The 12329-nt window shown below is 46.6% G+C and overlaps 1 protein-coding gene across 1 annotated transcript in view; it reads left to right on the forward strand.

Moving 5' to 3' along the window:
* KIF2A (kinesin family member 2A) overlaps positions 1-12329 on the forward strand; it is a 443213-nt gene that overhangs the window by 206151 nt on the left and 224733 nt on the right. Inside the window, 1 exon segment of the mRNA XM_030193169.1 lies at positions 6875-6965. Within this exon segment, the coding sequence (XP_030049029.1) occupies positions 6875-6965 (91 nt within the window).

A 12329-nucleotide genomic window follows, 5' to 3' on the forward strand; every position in this document is an offset into this window, starting at 1 on the left:
AAATTTCCTTTAGATCTTGTTTAAATGGGATGTAGATCGTTACGTTGTCTGCGTATATGTATGGGTTAAGGTTCTGATTTGATAGTAGTTTCACCAAGGGTATCATCATTAAGTTGAATAGAGTCGGTAAATTAAGATTCAAAGTGGTGAACTGAATTAAAAACTAACATGGCAGGTTAATGGTAAATGGCATTCACTGAGGGGAAAGAAAGGTAAGTAATGGAGTACCTCAGGGATTGATACTGGAACCGACTGGCAGATTAATGGTAAATGGCATTCACTGAGGGGAAAGAAAGGTAAGTAATGGAGTACCTCAGGGATTGGTACTGGAACCAACTGTATTCATTGTATTTGTAAGCAACATTGCAAAAGGTGTGGTTGGTTATTTAGGTTTTTTGTTTTTAGGCATTTATATTCTGATTTAGATCCAAAGCAGATTACAATAAAAACATATAAGAAAGCTTGCCCTTTTGTGGGAGACATGAAGATTTGCAATAGAGCAGATACCCCGGAAGGAGTAGACAACATGATGCATGATTTACAAAAATCAGAAGAATGGTCTGATGTGTTGCAGTTAAAATTTAAGGCAAAGAAGTGCAGAGTGATGCACTTGTGTAGAACTCCAAAGATCCTGTATGTGATAGGGATGAGAGCTGACATAATTTGAAGAAAATGGTTTGAGTTAAATGATTTATTTGAGGTTCCATTGTAAGTAAAGAATGAACTATAATGGCAAGAATTTTGGAGGATGAATCAAACTTCAATGAGAGGTCTTTTGATACTGAAAGAGAATCGGGAATGTGTTCTCCATTTTTTAGCTAACCACAGCAGTTTAGTTTTATCAGCATTAAGTTTAAAGTTGTGGAACGAGCTATATTTTACTAACTCAATACATTGAATAACCTTAGATGTAGAATCAGACCCACTCTTGCTGACTGGGTCCAAAAGCAGCATATCATCTGCGTAAGAATAAAAGTGCACATCTAGTGAAGAAAATTAAAAACAGTGTGGGTCATATGTATATTAAACAAAATACAAAGCATGCATCTCTCTCCAATGGCGAACGAAAACCACAGCTAAAAAACAAGAACGAAAAACTTACACCACGAGAGGAAAAATAGACCCGGTAATATTCTGGCAACAGATCTACTATGACGGATGGACAACAAAAGCAAACTCAACCCAATTCCTCCTAGATTGGGACGATAGATGCAGAACAATATTAGATAACATTGCTCCAACCCAAACCAGAACCTCGCACAGAAAGAACTCAATACCATGGTTCAACGAGGAACTGAAAAAACTCAAAACACAAGTTAGGAAACTAGAACGTGCGTGGAATAAAAAGAAAGATGATCCCACACTTAACGCTTGGAAACAACTCCGAAGAAAATATAAATACACCATAAGACAAACCAAAAGACTATACTACAAAACAGAAATTGGACCAAACTACAAGGACACACACAAACTCTTCCAACTCGTGGATAAACTACTAAACACCACACCAGTAACGAATAACAGCAAAGACACACCAGGAGCTGACAACCTCGTGAAGTACTTCAAAGAGAAAATCGTACAACTACGACTTAAAATGCCTGTCAGCCCCATCAAATACACTACACTCCTAGACTGTCTAGACCCAAACCCTGGAGTATACCCAGCAGATGGGATTTGGACTGAATTTGAGATGCTACCGGAAGATCTCATCGCCCAAACGCTTAAAAGATTCGCCAAATCTCATTGCAAACTACATATATGCCCAAATAACCTCATGAAATTGGCCTCTCAACAATTTATAACAGACCTAATGATACGTGTGAACTTCATGCTACAAAATGGACTCTTCCCAAAGGAGAAAGGAAACATTCTACTCACCCCCATACCCAAAGATGCAAAGAAAAATGCGAGTGAACTAACCAATTACAGACCAGTAGCATCCATTCCCTTAATAACCAAAATAACAGAAGGGATAGTGACCAAACAACTCACAGACTATCTAAACAAGTTCTCTATACTACACGACTCCCAGTCAGGATTTTGTTCTAATCACAGTACTGAAACAGTACTAGTTACGCTCATGACTAAATTCAAACAAATGATCGCAACCGGCAAGAACATACTATTTCTACAATTCGATGTCAAGCGCCTTTGACATGGTTGATCATGGAATTCTACTACACATCCTTGAATACTTCGGTATCGGAGGCAACGTTCTTAATTGGTTTAAGGGATTCCTTACCACACGCTCATATCAAGTGACATCAAATTCGATTACATCAGCCACATGGACATCTGAATGTGGAGTCCCACAGGGATCCACCCCCTTTCACCGACCATATTCAACCTAATGATGATACCCTTGGCCAAGCTATTATCAAACCAAAACCTCAACCCATACATATATGCTGATGATGTAACGATCTACATAAGTACATAAGCACTGCCACGCTGGGAAAAGACCAAAGGTCCATCAAGCCCAGCACTCCGTCTCCGACAGCGGCCAATCCAGGCCCCAAGAACCTGGCAAAAACCCAAAATTTAATAACGATCAATGGACTTTTCCTTCAGGAATCTGTCCAGACCCCCTTTAAACTCAGCAAGGCCAGCTGCCGTCACTACCTTCTCTGGCAATGAGTTCCAGAGTCTAACCACACGCTGAGTAAAGAAAAACTTTCTCCAATTTGTTTTAAACCTACCACATTCTAATTTCATCTTGTGTCCCCTAGTTCTATTATTGTTAGAAAGCGTAAACAAACGCTTCACATCTGTCCGCTCTACCCCACTCATTATTTTGTAGACCTCTATCATATCACCCCTCAGCTGCCTTTTCTCCAGGCTAAAGAGTCCTAGCCGTCTTAACCTCTCCTCATAAGGTAGTCGTCCCATCCCTTTTATCATTTTCGTCGTCCTTCTCTGCACCTTCTCCAATTCCTTTATATCTTTTTTGAGATGAGGCGACCAGAACTGAACACAATACTCCAGGTGCGGTCGCACCATGGAGCGATAAAACGGCATTATAACATCCTCATGCTTGTTTTCCATCCCTTTTCTAATAATAACATTCTGTTCGCCTTCTTAGCCGCCGCAGCACATTGAGCGGAAGATTTCAACGTTCTATCCACGATGACTCCCAGATCCCTTTCTCGGTCCGTAACTCCTAAAGCGGAACCTTGCATGACATAGCCGTAATTCGGGTTCCTCCTTCCCACGTGCATCACTTTGCACTTGTCAACGTTGAACTTCATCTGCCATTTGGATGCCCAATCCCCCAGTCTCACGAGGTCCTCTTGTAATCTTTCACACTCCTCCCGCGACGAGACGACCCTGGATAACTTTGTGTCATCTGCGAATTTAATTACCTCACTAGTTACTCCCATCTCAAGGTCATTTATAAATATGTTAAAAAGCAGCGGTCCCAGCACAGACCCCTGAGGGACCCCATTAACTACCCTTCTCCATCAAGAATACTGACCATTCAACCCCACTCTCTGCTTCCTGTCTTTTAACCAGCTCTTAATCCATAATAATACACTGCCTCCGATCCCATGACTCTCCAGTTTCCTTTGGAGTCGTTCATAAGGCACTTTGTCAAACGCCTTTTGAAAATCTAGATGTACAATATCCACCGGCTCCCCTTTGTCCACATGCTTGTTCACCCCCTCGAAAAAATGCAGTAGATTTGTGAGGCAAGACTTCCCTTCACTAAATCCGTGCTGACTTTGTCTCAGCAGCCCATGCTTTTGTACGTGCTCCGTAATTTTATTCTTAATAATAGCCTCCACCATTTTTCCCGGCACCGACGTCAGACTCACCGGTCTATAATTTCCTGGATCTCCTCTGGAACCCTTTTTAAAAATCGGCGTTACATTGGCCACCCTCCAATCTTCCGGTACCACACCTGATTTTAGGGATAAATTGCATATTACTAACAGCAGCTCCACAAGTTCATTTTTCAGCTCTATTAATACTCTGGGATGAATACCATCCGGACCCGGCGATTACATCCTCCAAGTTTACAGAGAAAACATTTAGTCTTTCCGACTCGTCCGCTTCAAATACCTTTTCCGGCACTGGTATCCCTCCCAAATCCTCCTCGGTGAAGACCGAAGCAAAGAATTCATTTAATTTCTCCGCTACAGCTTTGTCTTCCCTGATCGCCCCTTTAACACCACCGTCATCCAGCGGCCCTACCGATTCTTTAGCCGGCTTTCTGCTTCTAATATACCTAAAAAAAATTTTTGCTATGTGTTTTCGCTTCTATCGCTAACAAGACTTAAAAGAAATTTCCAACAAAATCAACCAAAGTCTACATATCATGCACTCCTGGGCAGATGCATTTCAGTTGAAACTTAATGCAGAAAAAACCCAATGCCTAATACTCACCTCTCAACACAATACGAACAAATTTACCACCATCAATACACCAAAACTAAATCTACCAATCTCGGAAACACTAAAAATCCTTGGAGTTACCATCGATCGGCGAAAAACACAACCAAAAAGATGTTCCATTCAATGTGGAAATTAAAAAGAGTAAGACCATTCTTCCCAAGGATTGTCTTCCGTAATCTGGTACAGTCATTAGTACTCAGTCATCTAGACTATTGCAACTCACTCTACGCAGGCTGCAAAGGCATATACTCAAACTCCAAACAGCCCAGAACACGGCAGCCAGACTCATATTCGGAAAACCAAAATACGAAAGTGCAAAACCCCTACGAGAGAAGTTACACTGGCTCCCACTCAAAGAACGCATCACATTTAAAGTATGTACCCTAGTTCACAAAATCATCCATGGTGATGCTCCAGCCTACATGTCAGACTTGATAGACCTACCACCCAGGAATGCTAAAAAATCATCTCGTACATTCCTTAATCTCCATTTCCCCAACTGTAAAGGTCTAAAATACAAACTAATGCACGCATCAACCTTTTCCTATATGAGCACGCAATTCTGGAACGCGTTGCCACGCAACCTAAAAGCAATCTATGAACTGACCAACTTCCGAAAACAACTGAAGACCCATCTCTTTGACAAGATATACCACAAAGATCAACACATGTGAAACTCCCCACATATATCCAGAAATGTTTTATAATGCCTTTTGTTACATTACTATCATGTATTTTATTACCATGCAACCCAACATTCTTCTGTAATACCAAATATCTATTCTCTTCTTACTTCCACTATCCATGATGTATTGTAAGCCACATTGAGCCTGCAAAGAGGTGGGAAAACGTGGGATACAAATGCAATAAATAAATAAAATAATAAAATAGGGGATAACAGAGAGCCCAGAGATGGTCACACATAGCCCCTAATGCCACTGATTCAGGACACATCTCTAATCATTTTTCCTCAAGCTTGTGTCTGTTGTTTGCTTTTTAATTGTTTATCCCATATTATCCTGTAATCCTAGGCAGGTAACTGATGAAACACACAATTTCCTTTGCGTCTGTGCCAGACCAGTCTAGACCAATGGGAATAGTTGTGTCTGTCGACTAAAAGAAAAACATTTCTTCTGAGTTGCCCTTTTAGGGTATCGTGCAGCCACAGAAAGCTCAGTATTTTTATTTCTCCAAGCAAATGGTTGACTGGCCATGCAGCTCAGTGTTGGCAGAGCGTGGTGGGGGTGGGGGGTTAATACTGATCAGATTTAGCTTGTGGATGATGAAGCTTAAAAGCGTATCTGGAGCTGGGTAAAACTTAGTGGAGATCAGTCATTCCCCCCTTCTCAGTGCTGGCAATATTGGAGGTTTATATACCTTTCATTGAAACAAGCGTCTGTTCTTTCAGTAAGACAAAGTTTTCTGACATTGGGGTAAGTAATGCTGTTTTTTTTTACCTTACTCTGAGATGGCGTTTCTACTGCATCGTTGCTCTTAACGATCAGGAGATTGGCAGGAATCTCATCTTGACAGATTTCATCTTTTATCCAGTAACGGCAGCTATGTGGAGGGGCATAATCGAACGGGGTGCCCACGTTTTCCTGAGGACGTCCTCTCAGGACGTCCCGGCGAAGGGTCGGGGAAACCCGTATTATCAAAACAAGATGGGCGTCCATCTTTCGTTTCGATAATACGGTCGGGGATGCCCAAATCTCAACATTTAGGTCAGCCTTAGAGATGGTTGTCCCCGATTTTCGGTGATAGTGGAAACTGAGGTCGCCCATGTCAGAAACGACCAAATCCAAAAGCAAAGGGAACCCAGTGTCAATACTGAAAGAAACAGCTAAAGTATTGAGTGTAAATAATACTGTAAAAAGAGGCATGCATCAAAGCAGAGAGATGAGACATTCTGTCAAGGCAATGCACAGCAAGAATAAGTCAACATAGGCCATAGAAAATAACAGCAGAAAAAGTATTTAAATAATACAAGGTATGACACAGTATGCTCATTGCAATGGATGATGTTAAACCGTATGTGTGTGTGTATAACTAGAAAGTTGGTTACTATTTCTGTTAAATTGTAGGTAAAGGCCCCTATCGGACCGACCGTTCACTTGTCTATTAGATTGTAAGCTCTTTGAGCAGGGACTGTCTCTCTTTGTTAAATTGTACAGCGCTGCGTAACCCTAGTAGCGCTCTAGAAATGTTAAGTAGTAGTAAAGAGCCAGGCTTTCTCCTGCTTCCTGAAGTAGAGATAGTTTAAACAAAGCCAGGTATTCACAATGTTAAAAATGCAATTGCAGAGATCACATTCCTGTCCCTTCTCTTACTTTTTAAAATACCACACCTTTAAACCTCACTTGTGGTGCAAGGAATATTTATACAGAAATCATCTTGGTTAACTGGGCATCATTCAGAAGAAAGCTTGTCATTTTGTCAAAGTATGAACTACTTAAAAAATTTATTTTTTATTTTAAAGGTTTACAGCTCGGCCACTTGTGGAAACTATATTTGAAAGAGGAATGGCCACGTGTTTTGCATATGGACAAACAGGCAGTGGGAAAACTCATGTAAGTAATTCATTCATTACCTTCACAAGAAGTGTTTTTGAAAGGGTACTTTTTTTTTTTTTTTATATATCAACAAGAAATAAGAGTTGGCCACAGAAGTGGATGGCAACATTCAGTGCCATTGAAGGAGAGAAGTTTCAGAGTTAGAATAAACTGGAAGGTTTTCTGAAGTCATCTCCCCAGCTCTGCTGACCTCTCTCAGTCCCTCAATTCCTGGTGTGTGTTTTGACTGATCTTTTGGTGCTTTTATTTTAATTTACTTATTATTAACGTCAGGGTTTATTTTCCTCCTTCCATATCATCATGCTGATCAATCCATAGACTGGTGGGTTGTGTCCATCTACCAGCAGGTGGAGATAGAGAGCAAACTTTTGCCTCCCTATATGTGGTCATATGCTGCCGGAAACTCCTCAGTATGTTCTCTATCTCAGCAGGTGGTGGTCACACACAGCAGCAGCTCTGGCTAGGCCTCCAAGCCTAATTTTTAGGTTTTGTTGAGTGCCTGGGGTTGAGGGCTCTTTTGAGCAAGTGCAAACCTGGTGGTGCCAGGTCCCTCCTTTTCTCCCCCCTCCCGCTGGCTCCGTTAAAAAAAAAAAAAAAAAAATTTTGAACGTCCTTAAAGGCGTTTATTTCGACGTTTATTTAAACGTTCATTGCAGCTACTCACTGGGACACCAGGTCGTTACAGCTCGGAGCGGAAAGCAGGTAATTTTTACCTTTTTATAGCGGGCAGGGGGTTCCCCGATTTATCTCCACGTGGCATATGGCGTCGGAGGGCGATGGCGTAAAGAGTCGCTCCCCGGATCGCTTGGGCGCTTCTAGAGGGGATGCGGGAGTCTTAAAGTCTGATTCGCCCTTGTTGGGTGACAGTTTTGTGACCGATGAGTGTCCCGGTCCTTCCTCCGGTGTGGCGGTTTTTCCCGCCATAAACGCCCATCCCCCGCTCCTCGCCTCCGCCATCTTGGCCGGCCACGCGGCTCGGACGGCTTCTTCTTGGGCCGCCCTTGAGGTAGGAGACATTACTGCCATGAACGCCCTTAATTTGGGCGACGGCACAAAGGCGGCTAAAATTAAGCGCCGTTTTTCCCGCGCGGCTCCTTCGCGGAGTGTCGCGCCGGACGCCATCTTGGATGCGCAGCATGTCTCTCCCCGCTCTTGCGAGCGCCGGTTGAGGGTGCGTCTAGGGCTGTTGCCCAGGCTGCGGAAGTGCACAGTCTGGGGGGTTTCTCCCCCGAGTTTATTTTGCTGCTGCATCAGGCCTTCCTTATGCAGAACGCTGCCCCTGCTCCCTCGTCAGGTAAAGAGGTTGAGGCCCCCGGAGGTAAACGCCCTCGGGTTGATTCCCAGGCCTTGGAGGACTTTGTCTCCCCCGATGTAGATGAGGGCAGCGTATCTGAGTTCTCCCAATGGTCCTTCGCGGATTCCTTGGAGGAGACGGATCCCCGCTCGGATGGAGCGGATGACCCCTCTGCAGCGCGACTCTTTGGCTCAGAGGATTTGCCCAACCTGTTTGTGCAGGCCATGGGCATTTTGAAGATTTCCTCTCCGGAGGACGTCTCTCCCTCAGCCCCTGTTGGCTCTGCCATTATGCTGGGGACGAAACGCCCGCCTAGAACCTTCCACGTGCATGATGCCATGCACACCTTAATTTCGGCTCAATGGGATGTCCCTGAAGTGAGCCTTAAAGTGGCTAGGGCTATGTCCCGCCTCTATCCTTGGCCTGTAAATGAACGTGAGGCCTATCTGTGGCCTACCGTGGATTCTTTAATCACTGCGGTGACTAAGAAAACGGCGTTGCCGGTGGAAGGTGGCACGGCCCTAAAGGACGCCCAAGACAGAAGATTGGAGGCGGCCTTAAGGTCGTCCTTTGAGGCGGCTGCTTTAAGTTTGCAGGCCTCAGTTTGCGACTCCTATGTGGCCAGGGCGTGCCTGACTATGGTGCAGCGGGCTTCCCCCTCGGATCATTCCTTGAGGGTTGATTGGCCGGCCTTGGAATCGGGCTTAGCCTATTTGGCAGACTTGCTGTATGATGTCTTGAGAGCCTCAGCTAAAGGCATGGCTCAGACAATCTCTGCGCAGCGGTGGCTTTGGCTGAAGCATTGGTCTGCTGACCACGCCTCTAAATCCCGCCTGGCTAGATTGCCTTTTAAGGGCAAGCTGCTCTTTGGGGTCGAGCTGGACAAAATCGTGACCGATCTCGGCACGTCTAAGGGCAAGAAGTTACCAGAGGTCAGGGCTCGGGCTAGTACTCGCCCTGGTACCTCCAGAGGACGGTTTCAGGAAGCCCGTCGGTACCGCCCGGGCAGGTCGGGCTCCTCTGCTCCCTCTTCCTTCAAGAGGATCTTCTCCCCCAAGCAGCATTCCTTTCGCAGAGACCGCCGTCCCGGAGGTGCTCCCTCCGGTTCTCCCCCAGGGTCTCGTACCCAATGACGGGGCCTTGGTCCACGCCCCAGTGCAGATTGGAGGACGGCTGTCCTCGTTTATGGGCGAGTGGACCACAATAACTTCAGACGCTTGGGTGCTGGAAGTCATCAGAGACGGCTACAAGCTAGAGTTCTGCCGACCCTTAAAAGACGGGTTTGTACTCTCTCCCTGCAAGTCTCCGGTCAAAGCTGTGGCAGTGCAGCAGACCTTGGACAATCTGATCCGCCTGGGGGCGGTCGTTCCGGTGCCAGAAAATCAGCTTGGCAAGGGACGTTACTCCTTTTTCTTTGTGATACCAAAGAAAGGAGGTTCTGTACGGCCTATCCTCGACCTCAGAGGGGTCAATTGGGCCTTGAAAGTTCGGCACTTTCGCATGGAGACCCTCCGCTCTGTTATAGCGGCAGTGAAGGCAGGAGAGTTCCTGGCATCCTTGGACATCAAGGAAGCGTACTTGCATATTCCCATCTGGCCTCCTCATCAACGCTTTCTGCGTTTTGCAGTACTGGGCCGACACTTCCAGTTCAGAGCCCTCCTGTTCGGGTTGGCTACTGCTCCGCGGACCTTCTCCAAAGTAATGGTGGTCATCGCGGCCTTCCTGAGGAAGGAAGGAGTTCAAGTCCATCCTTATCTGGACGACTGGTTGATCCAAGCCCCCTCTTATGCAGAGTGCGGCAAAGCTGTGAACCGGGTGGTTGCTCTTTTGAGCTCCCTGGGGTGGATCATCAACTGGGAGAAAAGCCAGCTGCGCCCGACTCAGTCCCTGGAGTATCTGGGAGTTCGATTCGACACCCAAGTGGGCAGAGTGTTCCTGCCAGACAATCGGATTGTCAAGCTTCAGGCTCAGGTGGACTAGTTCCTAGTAGCCTCTCCTATTCGGGCTTGGGACTACGTGCAGCTGTTGGGCTCTATGACGGCCACGATGGAAGTAGTGCCCTGGGCCAGGGCTCATATGAGACCACTACAACAATCTCTGCTGCTGCGCTGGACTCCGATGTCGGAGGATTATGCTGTGCGCCTTCCCTTGGACCCAGCAGTGCGCAAGGCGCTGAGCTGGTGGACGCAGACAGACAAGTTGTCTGCAGGAATGCCTCTGGTGATCCCGGAGTGGATTGTCGTCACGACAGACGCCTCTTGGATGGGCTGGGGAGCCCACTGCTTGGGAAGGACAGCGCAGGGGCTCTGGTCTCCTGCAGAGGCAAGTGGTCTATCAACCTCCTGGAACTCAGAGCCATTCGGTTGGTGTTGTTGGAGTTCATCCCGGTACTGGCATTGAAGCCAGCACGGGTCCTGTCGGACAATGCCACGGCTGTGGCCTGTGTCAACCGCCAGGGAGGTACCAAGAGCGCCCCTCTAGCCAAGGAGGCCATGAATTTATGCCAGTGGGCGGAAGTGACCTGGAACAGCTGTCAGCGGCTCTCTTTGCCGGAGTCATGAATGTCAAGGCGGACTTTCTCAGTCGCCATACCTTGGAGCCCGGAGAGTGGCAGCTATTTGCTCAGGCGTTCTTGAGCATCACGAAGCGCTGGGGCCAGCCGAGCCTAGACCTGATGGCGTGATCGGCCAATTGCCAAGTGCCGCGCTCTTTCAGCAGAGGACGGGACCCTCGCTCCCTGGGAGTAGATGCTCTTCTCCAACAGTGGCCGGCACAAGAGCTTCTCTATGTGTTCCCGCCCTGGCCCATGTTGGGCAGGGTGATAGACCAGGTGGCAAAGCATCCAGGCCGGATAATCCTGGTGGGTCCAGTCTGGCCCAGACGTCCCTGGTATGCGGACTTGATCAGGCTCTCAGTGGACCATCCTCTGCGGCTGCCAGTGGAGCAGGGCCTGTTGCATAAGGGTCCCGTGGTGATGGAGGATCCCTCCCCCTTTGGTCTTTCGTGTTCAAGTTTTTTCACTTGGATTCTTCAAGAGTTGAGACGAGTTTGTGTTACAGTGAGCTGCTGCATTCCTCTCCCCTCCGTTTTACGGGGCTGGATTGAGACTTAAAATTCTGCCGGCACTCCCTCCCGCTTCGTGCGGCTGTAGGGCAGCTTTGTACCCCTCCCGCTTCGGCGGTGTTAGGGTCAGTCAGCTCCTCCCGCGGTTGCGGTTGCAGGATAAGCCAGATCCCCCCGCATCGGCGGGTGTGGTGTCCCTCCCCCGCTCCGCGGGGATGAGCTGGACGGATTCCCCTCCCCCACTTGTGTGGGGATGAGCTGGGTTAATTCCCCTCCCCCGTTTCGGCGGTGGTGAGCTGGGCAGAGTGTCCCTTCGTGGGTGTAATTCTCTAAGTGCTGAGTCCTGCGGATGGAGCTTTGATATCGACATACTGAGGAGTTTCCGGCAGCACATGACCACATATAGGGAGGCAAAAGTTTGCTCTCTATCTCCACCTGCTGGTAGATGGACACAACCCACCAGTCTATGGATTGATCAGCTATGATTAATGGAAAGAAAATTATCAGGTATGATACATAATTTTACCTTATAAAGAGAGGAGGAAGCCCTCAGATTCAGGAATTAGGAAATGCCCTACCTATGACAGGAAAATTGGCCATTTCAACACTCACAAAGTGTACGAACTTTGTCTTGAGCTTTTGTGTGATGAGAATTGCTACAACTGTGGGAAAATGTGCTCCAAAGCCAGAAGGTGGATATCTGTTCAGTTTGTAACATTTGCAGATATATCTGTGCAATTATTAAAATGTAAGCCATTGATGCCAGCCACTCATCTTCATTGGAATATAAGAAATACACAGATCTCCTAGTGTGATAGAGTCCAAAATTCACACAGTGGCTTCCAGAACCAAGTCTTCATGGTGGATAAGTTATGTTTCTTAAGGAACAAAGAAAATCTTCACAGAATGCTCCCAGGGGAATAGAGCTGAAGACTACTGCTCAATGCTGGAGTAGTTGGTAGAAAAAAGGAACTATCTGCACAGAAGCAAAGAGTAAACTGTGC

This window comes from Microcaecilia unicolor, chromosome 2 (assembly GCF_901765095.1).
Source record: "Microcaecilia unicolor chromosome 2, aMicUni1.1, whole genome shotgun sequence".
NCBI classification, from domain to species: domain Eukaryota; kingdom Metazoa; phylum Chordata; class Amphibia; order Gymnophiona; family Siphonopidae; genus Microcaecilia; species Microcaecilia unicolor.